The 9,616-nt window shown below is 43.7% G+C and overlaps 1 protein-coding gene across 1 annotated transcript in view; it reads right to left on the bottom strand.

Moving 5' to 3' along the window:
• Window positions 1-61: 61 nt before the first annotated feature.
• Window positions 62-9,616, bottom strand: part of copg2 (COPI coat complex subunit gamma 2) — a 15,991-nt gene continuing 6,436 nt past the window's right edge. Inside the window, exons 12-23 of the mRNA XM_017711301.2 lie at window positions 9,169-9,357; window positions 8,880-8,975; window positions 8,428-8,671; window positions 6,627-6,702; window positions 5,044-5,147; window positions 4,730-4,855; window positions 4,445-4,513; window positions 3,150-3,461; window positions 2,073-2,170; window positions 1,852-1,990; window positions 1,603-1,701; window positions 62-556 (exon numbers count right to left, since the gene is read on the bottom strand). Of these exons, the coding sequence (XP_017566790.1) occupies window positions 426-556; window positions 1,603-1,701; window positions 1,852-1,990; window positions 2,073-2,170; window positions 3,150-3,461; window positions 4,445-4,513; window positions 4,730-4,855; window positions 5,044-5,147; window positions 6,627-6,702; window positions 8,428-8,671; window positions 8,880-8,975; window positions 9,169-9,357 (1,683 nt within the window). The 3' untranslated portion in view covers window positions 62-425. The remainder of the gene's footprint in view (window positions 557-1,602; window positions 1,702-1,851; window positions 1,991-2,072; window positions 2,171-3,149; window positions 3,462-4,444; window positions 4,514-4,729; window positions 4,856-5,043; window positions 5,148-6,626; window positions 6,703-8,427; window positions 8,672-8,879; window positions 8,976-9,168; window positions 9,358-9,616) is intronic.

Here is a 9,616-nt window from a genome sequence, read left to right as displayed (position 1 = left end):
ATCAAGTAGGTTTTACCCAGAAGATGAGCACCAGCTATAGACAAAAACAACTGCTCATTAATGTGTATTTACTGAGTGTTTATTGATTAATGTAAAAGGCATTTGGATTTAAGTGTTGCCGTGGACAGAAGTTCACTACAGCGAAAAGAACAGAGGAATAAAAATAAGCCACCGACAATGTGGTGAATGAAAACAGCACATTTTTAGATGCAGCTGTACTTCTGCTTGGTAACCTCAGCAGCTTTAGCTAAACGTTTCACCCCCACTGGAAAAACCAAGTTGAAAGAGCAACAAAGACGGATGTGGAAAAAGTACAAACATTATTACATATATTAATTAGCACAGGAGAGGAAAGAGCTGTATTTAAACATGCCTGGGCCGGGTTGGATTGACATGTGACCTGATCCAGGCATTTCAGCGTCCTCTTAACCAACAGATGCAAGGATGACGTCGACCACGTTTTCATCTGTACTTCGCACGGTAACCTGCATGGTGACTCCATCAGCGAGGGCGAGGCGAGCCCGCACCAACACGTCATAACCGCCCCTGAACACACCTGCAGAAAGGGACACAGTCATAAGAGACTAAAGTCTACTATAATGTGGACCACAGTAAAACTTGGTGAAGGACATTTATTTGGAAGAGTGCTTTGGTTTTATCCCTGGCCATCTAGGCTTTGTTCACAGAGCAGGTAAGCGTCCCAAATCTGATCTTTTACTTCATACATGACCCAGTTGTGTTATCTCTCAGTATGAATAGCAAAAAACACAATGTGGTACTGAAACCCGATATAACTGCTCATTAATGTGTATTTACTGAGTGTAAAGAAATGGCCGGCTGCAGAGCGCAAGGCCAAGAACAGTTAAAAGCCTGAAAGTAAAGTTAAAAAAAAATCTGAGGGCACAATCCAAAGCCCAGCCGTCAGTGAGTGAAGCTTCACGATGGCTCCTGTGATGCTGGAGAAGATGAAGCTGAAAGCTCCAGGAGCGACTGCTGTTCATTGGCAGTCGTGATTGTTTAACCTCTGGATGATCCACATGAAACAACGTGAAGCTGTTCTTTTGCACACGTGGGAGAGTTTAGGAGCTGATCTCTTCAGACAGATGTTGCACACATCACATTTAAGAGATGATGTGAACACCCAAACAAAAAAATTTGGGCCACTTTTACCTGCTGCACCCTAAACTGCTGCAGTCCTGGCTATTTCTGTGTTCCTGCCTACAGACGCCTCACTGGCTAGTTTAAGTATCATCAGTACATTTCTTCAGCAATTTGAATAAAAGAAAGGCAAAGATTTGTGACTGGTCTTCTGTTTCCTGCAATCTTGGCACTGATAAATCTACTTGCGTTAAAAACTTTGTAATCATTCATCCACCGAGAATGAAAACTGGATGGTGTGCAGAGGTCGCAGAGGTCACACAGTCACAGCACAAACGTTCCACACTTTATGCTCCAACCTAATGGTCAACGTATAAGGACAGAGCAAAAGTGTGGACCATCTGGGGGGCCTGATGACCATTTTGAGAACCAATGCTATACAGAGTGATTAAAAACCTCACTCACTGCCTTTCAGAATGAAGTAAATATCAGGTAAATTCATACCAGCCAAGAAGAGGACATGGGAGTTCTTGTTTTCAGGAACCTTGTCCGAGCGCTCACACGGCTGCATGCCCAGGAAGCTGACAATGTTGTTGACGGCCTCTGGAATTACAAACGGTAAGGTGAGGATGAAGTCACACTTTACCCGCAACTCATTTAAATAACAATAAAAACAATAAGATGCATGAATTCACGATCTAGAATGCTTCTAAAATGATCAAAATTGTCTGAGAGGAATTTAACAACGTTTACCCTCCAGAGTCCGAACTGACGCCAGAGCAAAAGTCTCCTCCTTCTCAAACTCATCTCCAACCTCTTCCCACGCTGCACCGAAATTTGGTTTGAGAACTTTCTGTATGTGGTCAGCTACCGTCACCTCCAGATCCTCCAACTAAGGGGCAAGGGAAAAAACAGGAGTACTGATAACTCTGTGCAAAATGGTTCCAGAAAACATTCAATGTAGGTGTACATACCACATATTCATCATCATAACCATCGTCGTCAGGCTCGCCCGTGTTTGGATCACAGTCTCGCACCAGGTATTTCATTGTACAGCTGAACGTGCAGGACACTGAGAGGACAGCACGACAGAGAATAGATTTAGGTCAGGAAGCTATTCATTAAGCCTCAGACATCGGGGAGGTGCATTCCAACTAATTTTGATATTTGAGTATCTGTAAGAGTTCATATATGTTTTAAAAATAACCAAGGGAAACTGACAGGTTTTCATGTTGGAGATCATAGCAGAAGAGCTTCTTCCCATGATGGAACGATTATAGACCCGATCCTATTTCTTATTTTCACTCCTGGCCCTTGTTTTTGATTGTCACCCTAACCCCTTGGAACTGAGTTCCAATGAAGAAGAGCATCACTTCAATAACAGCTACTAGAGCTGCTCTGTAGGCGCCCCTGCCCGTCTGCAGTGACCGCAGAGGAGGGTAAAGTTCAGCTCCTCACTGCTGGGCTTTAGTTACATTTAGGGCATCATACGCCTTCAAAGAGGGGGGGGGCAATTATTTATTATCACCCCCCCCTAATTCTTCACTGATATGAAGCTGAACTTACTTGCCTGCTTCTTGTTCATATTTTCCCGTTCCACCTTAAATGAAGCAGCAGTTACATGCTGACGCTTCAGGCATCAGAACTGCTGCACCATTTAAGGTGGAACGGGAAATTTAGCTAGTTGGCTACAGAGACATCAGCATACTGCTAGTGATTTTTTTATGCCCGTTATGAAGAAATGGACCATAATACACAAACAACATGAAACTAAGACAATACAGTGGTTATTATAATTATTTAATGGAGAAAATACTTTTTTCTTGTGGGTTTTTTTTTCTCTTCTCCTAACACTCCTAAAATTGGGACAGCCTACTCGGTGGGAATGGACAAAACAGAGGGCAAAGAATTAAGTGGTAGGGGGCAAGGGGTGAAATGGGACTGGGCCTTAGTATTTGAATACAGGCACCTCGAACATTTAACTCAGTATTCGTGCTCATCCCTAACATAAAACGTTACTAGCGCCTACTGACTGAATGGCTGTGCATTACCTGCTGTGGGGTCATCATCAGGTAGCCGAACCAGTGTGTAGCTGGAGCCAGGCTGGTTGTAGGGCAGGCTAGGTGCAGGGACATGGTGTACCACTTCGTAGGCCTCTGACGGCTCCATCTGCACCAGGACGCGTTGCAGGAGCTGGTCATTAAGAGTGTTGGTGCAGTCGAACTGGAACACCATGTGCGTGGCGAAGGTGTGCTTGATACAGCGCACCACATACTCAGTTTCAGCCTCCGTCAGCTGGACCGGCTCTGAAGACTTGAAAAGAGGACCCAAAGACTGGAACTCTGGGATGCCAGCGAGTTGCTCTGGGAGAGAAAGAGAGAGAGAAACAAAAGTTCTTTATTAGGATCCCCCTTTAGCTGCTGCCTCTACAGCAGTTACTCTTCCTGAGGTCCACAGCAAGAGATCATACAATGACAATAAATATACAACTGTGATTAAAACTACCCATCGTTAAGATGGTCAGTTTTTCCTCATTTTATTTACATTATTGTAAACTTAACTGACCTTTAAAGCTTTATTATTAAAAAATAAAGGTTGTCTTTTTAGCAAATGTTCTCGTATCATCTATTCTAAGAAATTAAACGGAATTAAAAGGAATCCCATCCTTTCAAGGGCCCATATCATGAAAAAATTAATTCACTTTTTTTTATATAAAAGCAGTAAAGTTTCAAAACATACAGTTCACTTCTTAGTCCACTTGCGTCCCATATATGGAACCAAAGTGCAAACAACAATCTACTTATTCAACCCGCAGCAGTTCAGCATAGATGAGGCTGAAGTTATAAGGAGTGTTTCAGCCTGGGCTCCTTTCTGAACGAAGCCTGACCGACTGTCTAGGTCTACAGGTAAAGAAAGGTTGGTTAATTATCATGTGAAAACCGTTCCAATGTCAAAAGTGAGCCTAAGGAAGGAGAAGTAAAATATAAAAGGAGGATATGGGCCATCAAACAGCCCTACAAATTACTGTACGACACCTGAAAATGTGTGTTTGCCCCTTTAAATAGCTGTGTTATGTTTTTGTTGCACTTCTTTTGCCTTATGCTGATAATTTGGCCTGTTAAACTACTGTATTTAACTTTACTGACTGAAATGACATTAACTAACAGTGAGGAAAACTCCTACATACACTTATTTCCTGTCCTTCTGTAGTCCAAATCGCTCACAAAAACTTCAACAAAAGAAAAAAAAACAAAAACAAAAACCAAACTGTTGTTCTATTGACAAACGCATACTGTACCACTGTGTCTCTGAACTTGTACAAAGTAAGTGGGACCTGCCAGCTTACCTTGGTAAATATCTTGGCGAGAGGGTGCAGGTTTTTCAGGGAGCTTGCTTGTAGCCACTGGAGCAATTTCTGGTACAGGAGAAAGTTTGAAGCCGATGTGAGGACTACTGGGTAATTACTGCAGTTTGCTTCAGAAACAGGTTAGTAATTTCAGGAGATTAGGAAGAAGCCTGATGCATGAAAATACTGTGGAGTAAACCATTTGGGGTGAAAGACAGACTGGAATTCAGAGGGCGGTCAATTTGTGAGGATATCGGAAGACAAGACTGAGTCCCAGAAGCCTACCCGTTTTCTGCTCTGTGATTGGTGCAGTAGCCAGAGGAACGGTCTTCATGTCAAAGGGTTTCTCTGAAGGCTCCAGGGTATACTGGTGCAGAGATTTCTCCAGCCCAGGCACGGAAACAGACAAACCTGAGCCCGAAGCAAACATCAACCATTAGACAGTTGTTACAGAATCACAGTCAAGGAGTTAAGTCAGAGGGCAGGTTACCATGCAAATGGCAACCCAACTGGCCACAGTAGCACTGTTTGACTCAAAAAATCCTTCTGATATTAAGAACCTAACCATAGATACAGTTCTGTCAATCACCAGAGCATACCATTAAAGATGTAGGCAGCATTCAGAGCCTTCTGTTTCTGCTGCAAGACGTTCATGTAGAATGTTGCTCTGTCCCTCACTTCATCATCGCTATCCATCATGCACCTGCAACAAGCAAGCACAACAGGCTGAGTCCCTCCTTCCTGCATGTTCAATTTATTTAATAGGTTACATTACTAGTCTGACACAGCAAGTACTCCTACATTTCATAAACCAACTTCACCGTCTTCACTGGCAACTGCATCTCTCAACAGATGACCTAAACCAGGGGTGTCGAACTCGACCACAAAAAGGGCCATATAAAAAAAAAAAAGTCAATAAATCCATGTTGTGTTTTTATTCTATTTTTACTTAACTTTTTGCCATGAACCCAACTGGCCAGAGTTCATTCAAAATATGTCAAAACTATAAAAAGCATAGGCACTTGAACAATCGAAAAAAAAAATAATACTTTTTTTTCTATAAAACAATAGATTACAATAGATTACATTAGCTGCAGATACTGTTTAACCTCTAAATGTCTCCAGTGTACAGTCGGCTTTTTTAAAACTGCCCATTCGCTTTAACTAGACATCTGGCATCTTATTTCTTTTGTTTTTGTGGCACCATAGATCGTTGCTGGGGAGGTAGTGAGAGCACACACTATGTTGCAGTGCACACTGAGGGCAGTCGTGGGCTGGAGGTCAGGAATCCAGCTCTGTGACCTGAAGGTTGCCGGTTCGATCCCCAGTGCCGACAGTCCATGACTGAGGTGTCCTCGAGCAAGACCCCGAACCCCCAACTGCGTCCTGGGCGCTGCGGATTGGGCTGCCTACCGCTCCGGGCAAGTGTGCTCACTGCCCCCTAGTGTGTGTGTGTTCACTATTGTGTATGTGGTGTTTCACTTCACGGAGGGGTTAAATGCGGAGGTGAAATTTCCCCATTGTGGGACTAATAAGGGTCACTTAATCTAATCTTAAACTGCAGCTCATGGTGAAATTTTGCAGGCTGACCAGGATTGTGCCACGGGCCTGACTTGGCCCTTGGGCCTTTTGTTTAACACATGGGACCTAATCTAATGCTGTGAACTGTGGATGTTTCACAAAGCAGATAACATAAGCCTAACGTTGAGTATTCAATGTATTCGATTACATCATTAAGAGGACCATGTTGCCATGCGCCATGTGAGCTGTAACTCCGATTGTGCTCTGATAGAGCTCATTTCATCACGTTACTGCAGACACAGCCCTGCAGGTGGATGAAGACGAAGCAAAATAGACCAGAACGACTTCGACCAAGATGAACAGATGAACAGCCAAAGCTCTTAAATAATGAACTCATGCATAACCATCAAGCTGAAGTCAGCTTTTTTCGGCAGCTTCTCATTTGAATTTTCCGTCCCACCTTAAATGGTGCTGCAGCTGCACTGAGGTTCCTTAAACAAAGGCTTAAAATCGTGTTTTACTGCCTTTACAACATCAATTGCTTACCAGGATTTCCCTCAGCTCTTTCTTTATTGGCCCTGCCTGAGTTTGGTCTTAAGTTATCTGGTTAAACTAAGAAATCTTGCTTTGTAAGACCCCCTTATGTCCTCTGCATGCTCACCTCTGCATCAGGACCAAAACACTGGGGAGCAGGTCATCGTTCTGCGCGCCGAACTTAGCCAGGGCACTTACCGCAGCTTTGAGAGGGGGGAGAGAAGAAAACATGAATCACAGAAAGGCCCATGGTCATCAGTAAGGTCAACTACCACACAGAGTCACTGCAGAAGAATGCTGAGCCTGGCACAAAGCTTCTTAGCCCTGTACTCCGTCACTGAGAACACATCAAATCCAGCCATTCACCCCCACTTAGTGCACGACTTTGCCCTTCTTGTAGTTCTTCTACAGTGAGCTCAGCCGGCACGTGGCTCAAGCAACCCCTAAAGGCCTAAGCTGAATGGAATATGTATTAAAACGCCATTAGGGATTGAGCATTAGCACAATATATCGTAATCAATACTTAATTCAATGCTCATTTAGGTGCTGTGTGAAGAGACGTGTCTTCAGTCTGCGTTTGAAGACAGCAAGAGACTCTGCTGTTCGGACAGCCAGTGGGAGTTCATTCCACCACTTGGGCGCCAGTACGGAGAACAGTCTCGACACTTGCCTTCCACGCGCCTTGAAGGATGGCGGGTCAAGCCGAGCTGTACTCGAAGGGCTCGTGGTACAGTTTGAGTGTTTCTATTGTTAAAACACAACTGAATATAAAAGGCGAGTGAAAAGTCACAGGACACTGTGCTGTCACAAGCCCCCACGATGAGGTGCTGATCAAAACCTGTCCTGTGACTTCTGACACACCCTGTATATACTGAACCTGTGGCTTGTGCACGTAAGCATGCAGCTGCTTCTCTGGCTCTGCAAAAACATCAATAGTGATCAATATTGTTTCACACCTGAATTTCATTTCATTCCAAAGCCACTTGCTCATTCGTACATCTCCGAGCATCAGACTCAGCAGCAGACCACGAGAACCCACCTCTACATGGTGCAACTGACCAATGGATGTGCACTAAAGGCGTGGTCAGTGGTCTAGTGGGCTGCCACACTAAAGACCAAAACAAGCCAATAGGCTTTCATTACCCCAAGAAATGAGTGGTTCCTTCCATGTGATCCTAACATTCACACCCTCAATAACAACCTGAACTACCTGACTTTCAATGCACAATAAATGGCCAACACACTTTGCCAAAATCCTCCTGTTTCCGTGTACATTTGGCCCCAATCCAGGGTCATGCATACATAAGCGATCGCCTCACCAATCAAAAGGTTAGTGTGGGTTGTCCTGCTCACACAACAGAGTCAGAGCGGTCAATCCGGCATCCCCCGTAGATTATTAGAATCATGCCAAGCATTTTTTAAGCAGCGTTTAATTATATTTGAACATTTTCATTCAAACTTTGCTGGATGTTTAATCCAACACTAATTTTAGTTTCATATAAACATTTATAATATTTTACTCTGTGCGCCCTGGAACCACATCATCACAAAACATAAGGATGCACCAATATAGGAATTATTGCGATCCAATATCTAATATTTTCCCATGGACATATCTGATGACACTGATGCAGGTACATATCTATAAATTGTACTAACTGGGACGAAACGTGCCTGAATCAGCATTGCAGTGAAAAGTAGCACTCATATTTGTGGATGGTTACAAATGCAACAAAATTAATAACATACTGATATTTAAGCACAGCGTCACGTAACATTCTGTAATAAATACTCTAAAATATCAATCTGTCCAATGCTGCTGTTTTTTTAAAGCAAATATCAGACAATAGTAATATAATATTAATATCATCCCTAATGAAAAGGCACTACAACTTCTTTCACTGAGATCAAGTCAGAAGGAAGCTCACCTGCACGGACCGCCTCACTCTCAAGCACAACGCGGTTGAAGATAAAGCGGATGTATTTAGACGGCGAAGGGGTGCGAGGACCTTCCTTCCCCAGCAGATGCAAGATCTTGGTGGCCAAGACTGTGTGCTCGCAGTCCTCGATAAACTCACACAGGTGAGCCAGGCCGGTCTCCTTACTCTCCGGGTTCTCCTCAATGATGCTGATAATGCAGTCCACAATAGCACGCTTATACTCAAAGCCACCCTGCAACGACAGATCGGAGTGCATTAATGACGTAGCTGTTGAATTCTTAGGATCTGAAATGTAATGTAACCAGCGTATGAAATTATTTATATTTTCACATTTGTTCATTTCTTGAAGCACGACTTGCAGTACGTGCACAATGCAATACAAACGCATTACATTAAGCTCAGTAAAGTGTTCACGGGTGATCTGCCCTGTATGAACTCACATCATCTCTCAGCATGTTGGATAAGAAGTTCATCATCACACTGTGTTTTCTTGGATACTTCTGGCAAAGGGCGCTGATGGCCTGCACCACCACCACCTGGAAAAACATACATTAGGTGCAACTCAAGAACTTTACTTCTACAAATCCCTTTACGTTACCAGATAAGACAACCCACTGACATATATATACACACACAGAAGTGCAGGAACAGAATGGAGCAGGTCTAGTATAGAGCAGTTAAACTGATACACAAGACGATTTCATTGTTTTTACAATTTCAATCAATCACCTTGAACTCATCAGAGATCTCTGAGACAAAGGAGGAGATCTGTTTCATCAGGCGGTCCACGCTGCTCTCACTGCCAGTCTTCAGCAGGGTTGTGATGGCCAGCGTTGCAATGCTGCGGTTAGAGTCTGTAATCAAATTCTCCAGGTCCAGGTTACATGCTGTCACTGCAGAGGGGTGCTTCATTGCCACCTAGTGGACAAAAGAATGAGTAACAGTGATTACAATTCAGTTCCTTTGATGTGCACACACTTTGATGCTGATGCTCTCAGAGTGAGTGCATAATCTCCATAGAAAAGCACTGATCAATAGATTTGGATGGTCTGGAGTAGCCGCTAATGAGCCTAAGGACACCATGTCCAGTGCCGAGAACGACCTAAAGGGGTATAAAGCCCCCCAGCACTGGACTGGCCTGATTGAGCTCCATCCGTCAGTACCTTTGGGATGAGTT

This window comes from Pygocentrus nattereri, chromosome 1 (genome assembly GCF_015220715.1).
Source record: "Pygocentrus nattereri isolate fPygNat1 chromosome 1, fPygNat1.pri, whole genome shotgun sequence".
Lineage (NCBI taxonomy): Eukaryota > Metazoa > Chordata > Actinopteri > Characiformes > Serrasalmidae > Pygocentrus > Pygocentrus nattereri.
This window is presented reverse-complemented; position numbering and strand designations above follow the sequence as displayed.